Source organism: Ammospiza nelsoni, chromosome 2 (assembly GCF_027579445.1).
Source record: "Ammospiza nelsoni isolate bAmmNel1 chromosome 2, bAmmNel1.pri, whole genome shotgun sequence".
In the NCBI taxonomy this organism is placed as follows: Eukaryota; Metazoa; Chordata; class Aves; order Passeriformes; family Passerellidae; genus Ammospiza; species Ammospiza nelsoni.
The window spans coordinates 44,008,713-44,023,544 of NC_080634.1; the positions used below are offsets into that span (position 1 = coordinate 44,008,713).

The 14,832-nt window shown below is 38.8% G+C and overlaps 1 protein-coding gene across 1 annotated transcript; it reads right to left on the minus strand.

Moving 5' to 3' along the window:
- Positions 1-1,277: 1,277 nt before the first annotated feature.
- On the minus strand, positions 1,278-14,327 carry DCUN1D5 (defective in cullin neddylation 1 domain containing 5). Its single transcript, XM_059465887.1, has 8 exons — positions 13,982-14,327; positions 11,312-11,394; positions 8,748-8,818; positions 8,253-8,344; positions 3,383-3,491; positions 3,184-3,288; positions 2,373-2,475; positions 1,278-1,604 (listed from the first exon to the last, which is right to left on the minus strand). Exons 1-8 carry the CDS (start codon positions 14,059-14,061, stop codon positions 1,549-1,551), a joined length of 699 nt encoding a protein of 232 aa, XP_059321870.1. The 5' UTR covers positions 14,062-14,327; the 3' UTR covers positions 1,278-1,548.
- Between the last annotated feature and the right edge of the window lie 505 nt (positions 14,328-14,832).

The following is a 14,832-nucleotide window of genomic DNA, read 5'->3' on the forward strand; positions in this document are numbered from 1 at the left end:
AGCATACTTCTAGAGAAGCTGCAAGTGTGGTCCTCAGTAGTAGAAAAAGAGCACAGGCACATACTTGGTTGGTACCCCTTATTTCTCTTCATACCTTCCTTTTTCCACCTGCCTTCTTAAAAAAAAAAAAATCATCTTGGAAACACAGCTTTCCTTAAGGACAGGAAAACTCGCGCTTCTTAGTCTGACTAAGGGATGTGCAAAACAGAATTTCCCTGAGGCAAAGATCTTCAAGTCATGCCTAGCTTACATTGTCTATTCTTACTTCACTTGTTAAAATATTTGGCACACAGGCCTTGATCACCGACTGAGAGTCTTCCAGTATTATCACAGTCTGTATAATATTTATATAATAAAGCAGAAGTTGGAAATGCTTCATTCTCTCATTCTGGTTTGGTTTTTCACATGTACTGATTAAAATCCCTTCCCTTCTCAAGGGTGGCATTGAGTCTCCTGGGCATGGAGGTAGAGTGAGAAACTTCTACTATATTTAAAAGTTGTAATGAATACTGAATGCCTAAAAGGGCAAGCACAGTAGTTTTGGGACTCAGAACACAGAGTAACAGGGTGCTATTTAATATCCTGTTACATACAGCCTGTTACTTGGTGAAATGTAGGTGATTAAATAGTTGCTTCTTGATTTATATTATGAAAACCATCCAGAGAGAAAAAAAAAGTCATGTTATGAGTGCCTCCAGTCTAAAACATGCAAGAAGAAAAGCATGAAACCAAGTCTTCCCAGTTTTCCCTTTTAAAATATAAATTGCACTTGTACAAAGCAATCCAAAAAACCTAAATAGCAGTAAAAATTTGAAGCTGCCTTGCTGTACCAAAGAGTTTAGCATCTGTGTTTAGCATCTGAAGTACAGGCAACTAGTTTCCAGCCATTCTGCACACAAAGCCATTTCTTCTACACCTTTCTACTTTGAAAGGGTCTGCCATTAAATGCCATGCCACTGGGTGGGAAATAGACAAAGAAATAAAAAACAATAGCAGGAGTTTAAGGCCTTTATCTCCACGAGGAGCTGAAAACTGTGGCACAACCCATGATCAATACTTACTACATAAATTAGCACACTCCCACCCAGGGCTTCCAAAATCAGCCATTCTTTCTAACATCTGCCACACAGACAATCACACCAACAGCAAGCAGGAGCGCCAATTAAGTATTTTAAGGTCTTCAAAAATTCATAGCAAAGGGCACTTCTGAGAAAGATATCTTATAGATTTGGTTTTAAAAATAGACACCACACTCACATTCAAGGGACATCCTTCACTTTTAGGCCTTTGTCACAAATCTGAATCTTTATTGTTCTGAAAGAAATGCTATAAACATAAGACTCAAAACAAGAACTCCAACTTTCAGTCTCAGAAGAGGTGTGGTTCAATGCCCATAGCACATGTAACAAGAAAGTCTCCTTAAAAAAGGAAAAAAAAATTACTGTAAAGTCTTTCTTATGAATGAAAATGCAATCCTTTGTTTTTCTCATTACTTTGTGTACAGGCGGGCACCAAAAAAAAACTCTTGCATTTTCTTTTGAATTCTTGCTATGACGCTTGACGAACTTTCTGCCATTCAACAAATTCATCCAGAAGTACGGGCCCTGCAGACAGACAAAACTTGGAGTCATAATGGGCAATGTCTTTCAAACATTTTCAGTATGAGGGTTTAAAACTACTGTTCTAGGAAACATCCATGGCAATCCCATGGTAAAATACTCATAGATTAGTACAATCATTCCAATCCAAGGATGACAAAAAGTGCAAAAAACCCCCATTTTATGGAAAAAATTGTTCCCGATATCTGACAGGTGGAGTGAACGGAATGGAAGGCATAAAAATAATCTTACAAATGTTGCAAACAGCACAACTAATTCCTTCTTTCCTAAGTTTTCAAAATTGTGAACAATTACAACATGGACCAATAGAACTTAGGCAATTCAGTCATGGCATGACTGACTACCAGCCAGGTGGAAAGTTCAGCCCCAAATACCAGCAAGTAGGCAAAAATTGTTAAGCTATGGTTTATTATATATGGTTTATTATATATTAGTACAAAATGAGAGTTCGCTGTTTATAATTCTACTTGCAAGTCTACAGTTGCATGCAGCAAGCACCTTCACTAGATTCTCACTGAATACAAGCTGGCTCAAGTAAATCATCATACTATTTACATACTATACCCCTGACAAACAAGTAGGAAAAATTAATAACTGCAGCTTGAAGGTGGATGGTTATCAGGTCTGTTTTTGTATTCATTGTTGGAAAAAAACCCAAACCTTACAGTATTGTTTCTGCAATAGAAATTCATTTTATGCAATTTTAAAATTCTCTGCTAATATTTGAATAAGCAAAACATTAAGAATACTTACATGCACCATCTTCATCGTAGTTGCTAAGATCTGCATGGACAGTTCTGCTGAACTCTAGTACATTGTACCACTGATCCTTGTTCATAACTCTATACTTCGATTGCTAGGAAAAGTAATTTCAAAATATTAAAATGTCAAGTGGCATTTGGTACTCCTGCACCGCATTTATCTTTTTATCGTCAATGAGTTCCTAACAAACTATTTAATAGGTAACAATGGCTATTACTTACTTGATTTTCTATTTTAAAAAATACTACACATGAACATATTTTGTAGTTATGAAACAACATGAAATGATTTCTTGGAAGATCAGAACAGAATCAAACTCCCCAAAACCTGGAAATCAGTTAAGTTACCCCTCTAAGCTTCAAAAACTGTTATATTTTTGCCTAGTCCTAAAGTGGGGCATATCTAGCTGAGATGTATTTTCAGAATGAACTATTAAAAAAAATTTAAAAATCTTATTTTCTCCAGGGTACAATACATTATGATCATAAGGACATAAAAATCAAACTTGAAATGCAGTGCAGATGCAGCTGAATAGACTAATGGGGTTCTACTACTTACTTTCAAGTTTATATTTAGGAGTAAAACCCAGATGGAATTTTAGCTGTCTTTGATAAGAAAAGGGGCTGGGGCATAGAGAGGAAGAAAAGGATTTTGATGCATACAAGAACATTACTGTTTCATAAGCACATTGAGCAAGGTAAAGGGAGCAATACAGATACATTTTTGAATTAAAAAACCACAATATTCTCACAGAACAGTTCAACTACTATGCCAACATTCAAAAAGTCAAGGAAACTTGTACCTCCAGGTATTGATAAAATACTGAAAACAGTGGCCAAGTTCTTCCGAGCAGAAGAGCTAACATGGACTTTGCAGTATCAATATCAAGACTTCGCTGGTCTTTTTCCTAAGGTTGAATAAAGAAAGCACAGAAACCAATCAAGTACAAGCTTGTTGAATAAATAAAAGTAAGAACTTGCCTAACATTTCAGCAGTCTTACCCTTGCAAAATCAAAGGCGTATCTGTAGATATTCTTGAAGGATGAAATGTCATTCAACTGTGACCGTAAGAAGTCAAATTTACTCTGCAATTTTTCTGTACAGTCACACCTTAAAAAAAAAAAAAAAAACAACAAAAAACCAAAACATTAGGAGTTCAAAACACAACAGCAGGCAACAACAAAAAAAAAAGCCAGCAAACACAAAAACCTGAAATCGTCACAGCACAATCATTAGATATACAGGAGTAATACTGTGAAACTGACTTGAAGAATCTTGAACATGCTCAATATTTGCAGCTCACTGAAATGAATGCTGGCTTCTGTAAGCAAGTTTTTAATTTTAAATATATCAGCAACATACTATGAAGTGCATGCTTCACATTTCAAATAATAGTCTTTTAATTCCAAACTCTGTAATCTATATTCACACCCAGCAGTATCTTATCTTCCAATCACTATGAATGTTTGAAGACAACATCATTCAGTGAGCATTAAGGGGTAAAATCCAGCTGTAAATAATGGGAAAATGTAAACCCTAAACACGTAGTTTTCAAGTGTGTGTTTACAACTGGCAGGATTGAGCAGGCACTCTGCAAAACATACTAGTCTGCTCATGTTTTATGACTTATAAATGCAAACTCTGATAAAACATTAATCACCTGATTAACAGTCAGTAACTATTAAACCGAAAAACCAAAGGCTCTATGAGAACATACAGGTCCACTAGTCAACAGGATAAAGCTTTGGCAAAAATAACCCCTTGGCAGAAAGATCTCCTTGTACTTTACTCAGCAAGGAAATAGAAAATGGGTCAGATTCACCAACAATGCCAAAGGAGAATGCAATTTAACTTTGCTAATCCTCCAGAAAATATTCACTCAATAGAACAGTTATAACAGGACATTCTATTCTTATAAAAGCTGCCATGACTAAAAAAGAATAAATTAAAAAATCTGCCTTGCCTTGTATCCTTCATGAAGAAGCATACTTTCAGAAAAGCAGCTGTACATAAATACTTCCTCTGGTCACGTGTCCCCCTTTTAGCAGCCTGCCTCTCAGAGAATACATTTGCACCTCTAACAGCTCCACATGGACTTGTCACACAGGCCTCCAGCAAGGGCTGCTGGGCTTTGATGCTCTACTTTGCCCACAGCTGATACTTCCCATTCCTCAGATCTGCCAGCCCGTGTGTGCACAGCTGTCTGTCAGTCTGTCTCAGTAGCAATTCCAACTGATGCAACCTTTTATTATTTCTTGTACCTAGCAGCATCTACCTAAAGCAGCACTAAGTCCTAGCCAACACTGGTGTTAAATAAATAAAACTATTAGCTAATTAGGCTACATATTCAGATGACAACTAGTATATTCTGTGATAAACCATATAACAAATTGAAAAGATCTCTTGTTAAATGAGATTTTATTTTTTGTTACATTTACTAAATTACTTTTTTTGTCTTCAGCCATTGAATTGGTCTGTATTCTACTATTTAACCCTTAAAATGGCATTATGCTATGGTAGAAAGGCGTTGTGTTTTTTATTCATATCTCTTCTACTGTTCAAAGCTTCCTATTTCTACCAGAATGTTCTACATATTTGAGGACAAATCTACCTATTTAATCTACCTAAATGCTCAAGTTTTAAGTGTACTAGTGACATATAAAATATTTATAGTGGGTTTATCACACATTGTTAAATATAACTTGATAGACTATTTACCATATCATGGGTAAACTCAAATTTCAGTATCTTTAAATTTCTGGCAAACTACTTAGTTAAAATTGTTCAAATAATCATAAGTCTAAGTGCAAAGTAAAATGCCAGCTATTGTATACAATACTATTGGCTATGTGTATTTTAATACCCAATTTATTCTTTTGAAAAAGTTGGTATGAAAATGAGCAATAATTAAATATCACGACTCCTAAGCAATTTATTATCAGTGCATTTATAACAAAAAGCCAAATGGATCATGCTCAGACCAGCACCAACCTCTGGATCCTGACACACAAACATATTTTGGTTAAAGCTGTTTAAGGCATTTCTGTACCCAGCAACTGACCTTCCTCCCAAAAATAGGCAAGGAGTTGTCAAACTCCTCTTTTACAAAGGCACAGCTGCCTGTGTGGCTGCACCATAAAACAGACAACTGAGGTCACCCATACTTGGAATAAGCTTCCTAATAAGCAGAACAACCTTCTCATTAGCACAAGTGAATTAACACTAAACTCCTGTATAGACACTAGAAAAAGATGCAATTTCCCAAACTGTCTTTACTGAAAGACAGCACTGAATAGTGTTACCTCAAGATTAACAAAATTAGACATTAGCTTACTACATTCTCTTCTCATCCCTATGTCACATTTTTAACAAAACTCAAATTAGCACCACAAACTGAATGTACTTTAATTTCTGTTTAGATAGAGAGATCATCTGAGGCACAGCTAACACGGACAAACTGATGATTCATTAACTCCTACTCAGATAGTCCAATGTTTTATATTTCATAGCTATTCATATATACTTGTCTTTTACTAAAAGGAAAAATCAGTAAGATGTTTACAAACACTAAACCAAAAGCATTTAAGGTTATTATATACATTTCATCCTAAGAAGGATGAAATAATCGGCCTAGCAGAGGTACTTGATTCTGTCTGCCATGAAGAGAGCTTGCATATATACATACATATATATGTATATGCACACACACACATATACAGGGCAGAATTCACCCCACACCCCACCTACACAACATACTGGAAACCTCCCAGCCTAAGCTGCTTAGGTCTCATAAGATGATATTTAGGTTGAATTCACCTTCATTTTGACAGTATCTACCTCACTACACATTTATTTTTCTCATAAACAGCAAACCTCACCAGTGTATTACAAAACAACACGCAGAGAGAACGTCACTTCAAGATTCAGGCACCCAAATGCTGCCATCTAACTGTCAGGGATGTCCTAAGCTTCAGGTGTTGCCATTCATTCAAGCAACCTCTAAGAGCAATTGAGGTGACCAGTCATTAGGTCTTAGGGCAAACTGGATACTTCCCTAGGCTCCATTACACTGACTGGATCTCCAAAGATTGCAGTAAGAGTTTAAGAAATCCAGCTCTTGCACATAAACCAAACATTTAGGTATCTTACTATTGAGCTGAATCCCACCCAACACTGTTCATGCAATTATCTTGTGTAACATTTCACGTATCTTGAAATAAAGATTCTATACAGAAGTCTATGTGGAATACACTCTAGGGTTTTAATGCATTTCAATCTCATTTCTTCATGCAAAAATTAGAAAGAAAAGAAATAAGCTGTGTAAGCATGCAATAATATTTTATTAAGTGTAAAACCCTTTTCCTTCAAACTCCTTTCAGACTTTTCAAGAGAAAATAGATAATCCCATTCCAGATGGAATCCCATAATATAATCCTCCCTTTCTAGTAAGCAATAACAGCACAAGTCTACAGCTTTGTATTTTCTTTCATCATGGTTTAACCTCAGATGGCAGCTAAACATCACAGAACTGCTTGCTCACTCCCAGCCAAAGCCTGCACGTATTTTTTAGCCTATGGATCTTGAGTTGTGCTATGTGAGCATCTCTGCTTCACCCAGCTGCTCAGCCAGCTTTTTAGAGAGCAACAGGGGAAGCAAACATACACATCAACTGCTTTAGGCTCAGGCAAGCGCTCTCACCAGAAGTCTGTTTCTATGAAAACGCACAGCAGTACCCTATTTTCAGTATTAAACACATTTAGACTATAGCATGACCAGCTCTGTTCTGAAAAGAACCGGAAGACTTCCAGTCAGCAAATTATTAGTCTAAAACATGGGCTCTGAACAGGGGCCTGATTTCATACGTGTCCGTGCTTGCATTCTGTGAAACTGGCTAACTCTTAAAGCTTCTATTTGGGGGTAAGAATTAAATACTTCAGATAACTGACCAATACCCATTCACTGCATCTGAAAAATCAAGCACCCAGAATTTAATCTGTCACCCTGAACTTCAGGCAATTTAATAATTCCCACTCCTAATTTAATTTCTGGTGATAGTCACAAAATAATCAAGGCAACTGTCAGAAGCCTGATGCCAAATCAAGTAAGAGTTGAGAGTCAGAGTTTTGAGTAACCAGAGGGTATATGCCTGATACAATTTCCCAAACCAATCCACAAGTGACAGGGAACTCTGCTCTAGCTGCAAGAGTAGTTCCCTATTTGTAATATTAAATGCAGTGTCATAACAAGACAGCCTTACAACACTAGGGTACCATAAGTAGTTCAACAAAGAATGAACAAAAAGTAACAACTGACTTAAGCCTCACAAAAAAAAACTGATTACTTTGATATAAGAAATAATCTCTTTAGGCAGAGCATTAACTAATCAAAAATCCAAATGCAAACAGAAAGAGCAAGAAGTTAACTTATTAATTGAAAAGGTGTTACTTAACCTAAGCATTAAGCATGGCTTCTGATGTGCATCTAATAAATAACACCAATAGCCAAAATTACTATCCAGTCGTCATCTATAAAGCTCAGAAATCAGTAAAATCTTTCCATAATATCAGTGCTGAGACATGCTTATGTGCATCTTCTGATCTACTTATTTATATCTGCTAACTACAATGGTATTTTAACATATTGTTGCAAGAAAAGGAAGCCATCAAAACCTGACTTAACAAGGTTTAGACAATAATTTAATCCTTTGAGTTAACTCAGATTAATTTTGCAGTTGTGGACCAAAACAAGAACTAAAAGACAGCTTTTTTTGTGTCTTATTTCCAACATACATGAAACAGAACAAGAATAGTTAAGTTACAGGTACAATTATAAAATTAGAACATTCTATTAGATATGTAAAAACACTCTTACTGTAATGAGGTCATTCCTTTTAACCATTCTTCCTTGGTAAAAAATCCCATGCTTTCAGCCTCTAGTTTCCAGGCTAAAACTAACATAATAATCTAGAGGAAACAAAAATAAAAATAAGGGGAGGAAAAGAAGTCAGTACATAACAAAAGGCTGATTTACTAATGTCCAAGAACAAAACTCTAAAGCATTCAAACATTCTAGCAATTGTGATACATGCTTAGTCTTCATATTTGTTACCACTAAAAAGTTCAGCTACATGCGATTTTTCCCTCACTTTCAATTTTTGAAAATTAAGTATTACTATAATAAACCCACCCAAAAAACCTCACACACCAGCCAAGTAAAACTGATGTATTCGGCTGAAATATCTTAAGAGCAGCTCCTACAAGCAGGAAGATGAAAAACTCTCTGCTTAGTGGAGTTAAGAGTTATACACAGAATTTAACCTTATCGAATATCCCCTTAGGTGTTATTAGCACTATGAAAGAAACTTACATTTTCAGGTTCAACACCGATGTCTTCACAGAATTTTTCCATTCCTTCAGGGCCTACAACTTCATCAGGACCTTCAAAGCAAAAACCACACCAGAGTGAAAAATCCAAGTAACATTCACTGCTCATAAGAGTTATGAACAATAATTAGGCTATATTGCACCCAAAGTATTTCTAAAAACATTGAATTACACTATTAAGTAGCTTTTAAGCAAGACCTATTCTATCAAGTGCAATTGTGTAGACATGTATGTGCTACACCAGAATGTTTGTGCTGTGCACTGCCTCCCTATGATAGCAGATGAGCCATCTTAGTTTTGTATCCGAGTTCTCAAAAAACTCCATTGAGCTTCCTATTGACCAGCTCAACTCCAATAACTGTGGCACTCAATTGTTTTAAGACAATTTGGGTACTACTACTCTCTGCTGAAGTCACTTTATAAATAATGTTCTTAAAAAATTATTTCATCACCAACAAAAAAATTCTAATTCTGTCTGAGCTAGTATTGCACATATTATTCTTTCAATGGTGCTAACATTATGGGTTTACACTAACACAGAGAGTGAATCTACAAATAAAGTAAGATGAGTTTTACAATGCTGAGTAAAACAAACAAAGTGAAAACAATAAATTGAAGAAATGCTGAGCATGTTAGCCATATACAAAGCAAAAAAAAGGTTCAGGACCATAATGAAAACAAATTGATTAGGACCACAACAGTTAGCGTTATGCTGTCATTTCTCCATTTTAACAGCAAAATCTCTAAAATGCAGCAAAATAGTGCCTTTAAAGAGTGCATACAGACACTCCATGTCATTTGTTCCTCTAATCTCTCTGGCTTCAGTTATTTTGACTAAGCCTCCAAAAATGACTCCTACTGGGCAGCCAAATATTATTAAAAGGCCTGTCAACACAGTATTTGAATGCGTCCTGGATCACTACATTAACAGTTAATGAGTATGAACTAATGTAAAAGGCAAAGGTTTTAGCTTCCAAAACAACATACCACTTCACAACTTTTTGGCAAATTTTGCTACTTATAATAGGCAGAGTCCTTGACGAATCTGTCTCCACTTTATCTGCTGCCAGTGTAAGCAGAAGCCTCTTAAAGAGTTTGGACAATGTGCTTTGAATAACTACTCACTGTGAGGTAAGAACATCATCAATAAAACCTATTGAGAATGGCTACTTCTGCAGAAAAATAAAATCCAACTGACACTTAACATCATGAATACCTACCTCCTGAAAAATATTGCAAAGGACATTTTGCCTAGGTAAGCAAGGCCAAACAGTGTTAGATAGAAAATTCTTAAAAAACCCCAGCAAGTTATGAAGAGAAACACATACAAGGGTCCACTGGCAATGACAAGTAAAAGCTTGAATGAGTGTTTCTGGTCCAGAAATCATACATAAAACTCATACACTTAAATGTGTGTGTATAGTTTTATCTTTTAATAGAAGCATTTTAGCTTCTGTTGTATATAATTTAATTGGAATTCTAGCTCATGCTAGAAACGTGGCATTTTTTGATTGCCGGTTAACTAAAAGTATAACCTCCTACATTCAATTCTTGACTCAATAACAAAGCCAAAATTTATAGACATTAATTCTGAAGAATGTGCAAAGAAATTTATCACAAGAAAATTAACTTTGAATTATTATTTCCCTAGAAAAGACTCCACTCCAGAAGAGTATGCCTCAAATCTAAAGTATAGAGCAGATTACTATAAACAAGAGTAGTTCATTGGTGTGAAAAGACTGCAAGGAAAATATCAGTCTTGATAAATATACTCAAAACAACTGCTGGCAGATAAATCAGCAGCTCTCTCCATACTAAGATCTGACAATTATTGAGTTTTAATCACCAACCAGCTATGATGGACTTTAAGTAGTGACCAGACAAGAAATTAATAACGATTCAGAAATCCTGAATTCAGAAACCATAGAATTGGTAAATAAATAGCAGTGATATACACTGCATATTCACTTAAAGCAGCTATTTGATGGCAATTGTGAGTTGTTTGAAAGAGGCTACTTCAAATACTTCTGGAATGAAACATTGATATTTAGAATATAAAAAATATTAGTACAAATTCTCAGACGGAAAACCAGTATAAACCTCTATTATTTTGTTTTGTAAAACAGAAATCCAAGGAGCTTAAATCATGACCTATATCATTAGCCTTCCAATATGATCACAAAGAAGATATAGTTAGACACATAAGCATCAATCTGAATTATCTCTGAATGTCCTGACTTCTACTTGACAATTTCAAAGCAAGAAGTGAATCACTCAGTATATCCCAGCTCAACATTGTACTGCTCATATCTGTTGTTTCATTTTAAAGTTATAAAGCATAAACAAAAACAAGTAAAAAAAACAAATACCAAGAATGCAATAATAAAAGCTATCCTAATTCAAGTACACGTTATAAGGAAGCAAATACATGGACATATTTTTATGTCTACATCAGCATACAAAAAGCAAAACGCAAGTAATGTTTTATGTATTGCTTTATTTAAAACAAAATCATATAGTTTCGAACATGAATGCATTGCATATTACCTGCATATTCATAAAACCAAGCCAGGCACTTTTTGCTTGAAAAATGTTCCTCTCCACTTATTACTTTACCAGATGCTTGTGATCTGCAGTAGCAAATAGAAACACAGGGATGAACAGTGTTATTTTAATGACACATGTGAAAACCAGGAAAAATTAAATTACACAACATTTATTATGAATCTACTTAAATTGTTTAATGAGGTCAGTATACATCTAGAGTTATGCTGAATTTCATAAAAGGCAGCTGTGTCATCCTCAGCTGTTGGAAGATAAAATTACCTTTAGATTACAACCATCTCATAGCTCAATTTATTACAACTATTACTTTTCCTGAAATGCAGAAGTACTGTTATCTTGTAGATATTAAACAAAAGCCCCACACAGATGGCCAAAATATCACTCCTCAGTAATTCAAATGCCTCATTATCTATTTTTATTTATACATACAAGCATTTAATGTTAGGTCTCTAATAAGCAGCTTGATTTGCAAGAGTGCTGAACATGCACAGACCCCATTAAGGTCAACAGAAGCTGCAGAGTTTGACATATTTAAAAGTCAGGCTATTTATAGTTAACCATTCAAATCTGGGAAAAATACCCGGTCAATTGGTTTACATTATACATGTAATTAAGCATCTACAAATTCTATAGCTATTTGGTACGTATACCAGAATAGCAGTGTGCAATCTGTGGCAAGACTGAAGCTGCTCAGCACACAGAGCTTCCCCCATCATTGTTTTCATTATGTAACACACAACCCAGTTTGCCTAGGAAGTGAATTCTCTAATTCATCGTTCATTAACAGAACGCACAGAATTTCTTCCAGTAAAAACACCGGCTACACAAAGGCACCTTCAGTCAGTAAGGAGTTGCAGCACCTTTTCAATGCATCCTCCTTTCAAACACAAATTACAGACTTTTTAAACAAGCTAAGGTTATTTCTAACAATGAGGCGAGAACTAATCATACGAGGCTTTAAAATTATGCAGCTCCCACATTGCAATTTTAAAATTAAAACGTCAAGCAGGAGAAGAATAGTTCAATTCTGAGAGGGATGAACAACTTTAACTCCCATGTATCATTTTTAGCTTCACTGTTAAAGAACACAACACTCTTAAAAAGAGGCATTCTGTGCTGAAAGCTAGAATTAAAGGAGTCCTACAAACATTCATCCGTCCATCCAACTGGCATGAGGAACTCAAGTCACCAGAAAGAGGCAGAGTCATATGGTGTGCTATTGCTTATTGGCTTTATCCAGATTAACATAGATCTATTTGTAATCACTGATTTTACTAAAGAATATTACCAATAACTTGTTGTGTAAGAACATAATGTCAAAAATGCTGGTGTATCTAGCATTTTCTGATCACCTAGCATGAACTCTGACTGACATCATAGTTTCTGCCCAAAAACCAGCTCCCTGTAGAATCTGTGAGTTTTTTTCTTTTCCTAAGCTAAAAAAACACTAAGTAAAAAAAATTAAGATCCTGAATTTCCATTAACAGTGTTCTAGAAAGACAAACTGAAAGTGAACACATGCAAACAAGTGCTAAGATGAGCATGGAAACTGAAATTTGGTATTACAAACCAGAATAACTTAGTTTTTAGAAGTATACAAAGTAAAGTATGAGAAAACAGAAGTGTTCCCTCTAAATATACCTTGAGGCAGAACCATGAGAGAGTAGAGTGGTACAGAGGATAATGCTGGCACAAGAAGAGATTTATAGGCAATGAATAACAGATTGAAACTGAAAGGTCATCAATGACTACAAAAAATGAGCTCTGGAATGGTTACCCAAAATGAACAATCATAACAAAATAAGAGCCTGTGTACTTCTAAGCTCAAGTTTGGCCAGCCAACGAGAAAGGCCATACACCACAATTTTTTGCAATAGCCATTCCCGTAGCGTGGATTTCGCAAGTCCTTTGTATCCTCATGTCCTCAGGACGTTAGCCGTAACTACTGCTCTACTGGCATACTTAACAAGGTCTAATAGACGAAGCAGGCAGTTACTTCGGGGAAGCCACCCTGTAAGCTCCTGCTGCACCGCGCTAATGGTTTATCATTCTAACACCAACTTTTGAGTATCTCGGCATAAAGCGGTCTTTTTAGAGTAGTTAATGAACAAGATGCTTCCGACGCCTGTATTTATTCGAGAAACCTTTCCTGCTCTTGTTTTCCAGTGTGCTGACCAATCCTACCAATTTACTGCGAAAAAGCAAAAAAAAAAAAAAAAAAAAAAAAGAAGAAAAAAAGGGGGAAAAAAAGCAAAAAAAAAAAAAAAGAGGAAACGACGATTTAGCACGGAGCCTCTAAGCACCGGCAACCTTAAAGAGCGGAGAGCCGCCTACCCCAGCGAGATAGAACGAATATGGGCACAAATGCCAGAACTGGCCCTTGAGGCAGAGCCAAAGGCAAAGCCAGCCGGGAACGGGAGCCGTTCCGTGGCGTTTCTCGCCGAGGCGTGACCACGCCGCCGCTGCGGCCGCACGCCGAGCGAGCGCCGCACCTGCACCGGACGTGTCCCCCGGCACGGCCGCGGCCCTGCCGGGCCCCACACGGCCCGCCCGCCGCCCCGGGGAGCCCCCCGGCCGCCGCAGCCCGGGGCCCGCAGCGGAGCGGCCCGGGACGTGCCCGCCGGCACCGGCCGCCGCCCCGCGAGACGGTACCTGCCGAGTTTACATTTCTTGAGGCCGGTGTCGTCCGCCGCCGCCGCCCCCGAGGACTTCCTCTTCTTCTTCACCGGCATCGTCCTGCCTCGGGGCGGGGCCGCCCCGCTGCCGGGGCCCGCAGCCGAGGCCCCCCCGGGCTCGCTTCCCCTGGCCGCCGCCGCCTCCCGAGACCGGCGGTGAGGAAACGAGGGGAGACCCCGTTCCTGCTGCTCCTCCCCAGCCCCACTGGGCGCTGCCGTCCCCCGCTCGCCGCGGGCAGACGCCGCCGCCGCTCCGTTCGCAGAAGCGGGTGTCGTGCCGGGGGCGGGAGCGAGCGCGGGCGGTATCGGCTGCGGAGAGAACGGCGAGAACGACCCGGACACAGACGGTGCCGGGCAGGAAGTGCTAGCGCCGCCGGGGCGGGGCCGCACCGGGACCCGCCCCCGGGAGGGCGGGGCTGCCGCGCGCGTTTCCCGGCCGGAGCGGGGCCCGCGCGCGTGCCGGTTACGGTTCGGCGTTTGCAGCGAAATAAACGGGGAAGCGCCAACCCCTCCAGTGCTTTGGAACCCGCGCGGTCACAGCCCACAGCCGGGGGGGAGCTGGGTGTCCGTCAGCGCCGGAGGCGGGCTCGGGGCTGGGACAGCCGCCTGCCGAGAGCCGCGAGCGGTGGCGGAGCTCAGGGGCAGCTGCTGGGCAGGACGCGAGGCGCTCCGTCCTTTTAGGGAGACTCTAGAGAAGCGGCCGGGATCGCTGAGCGGGGCGCGGATCGCTACGCCCGCACTGGCCCGCGAAACCACGGGCAGCCACAAGCCTGTGGTCCCGGTGGGCGGTCTGAGCATTCTCCCAGCACTCGCCGGGGCTGGGACCGC

Bases quoted from the DNA above. Each gene is read 5' to 3' on its own strand.
- DCUN1D5 (XM_059465887.1), bottom strand. From the start codon at position 14,061: ATGCCGGTGAAGAAGAAGAGGAAGTCCTCGGGGGCGGCGGCGGCGGAC. The intron at 11,395-13,981 runs GTACCGTCTCGC...TTGCTACTGCAG, and splicing joins AAGAAATGTAAACTCGGCAG to ATCACAAGCATCTGGTAAAG. The intron at 8,345-8,747 runs GTAAGTTTCTTT...TGTTTCCTCTAG, and splicing joins TCGGTGTTGAACCTGAAAAT to ATTATTATGTTAGTTTTAGC.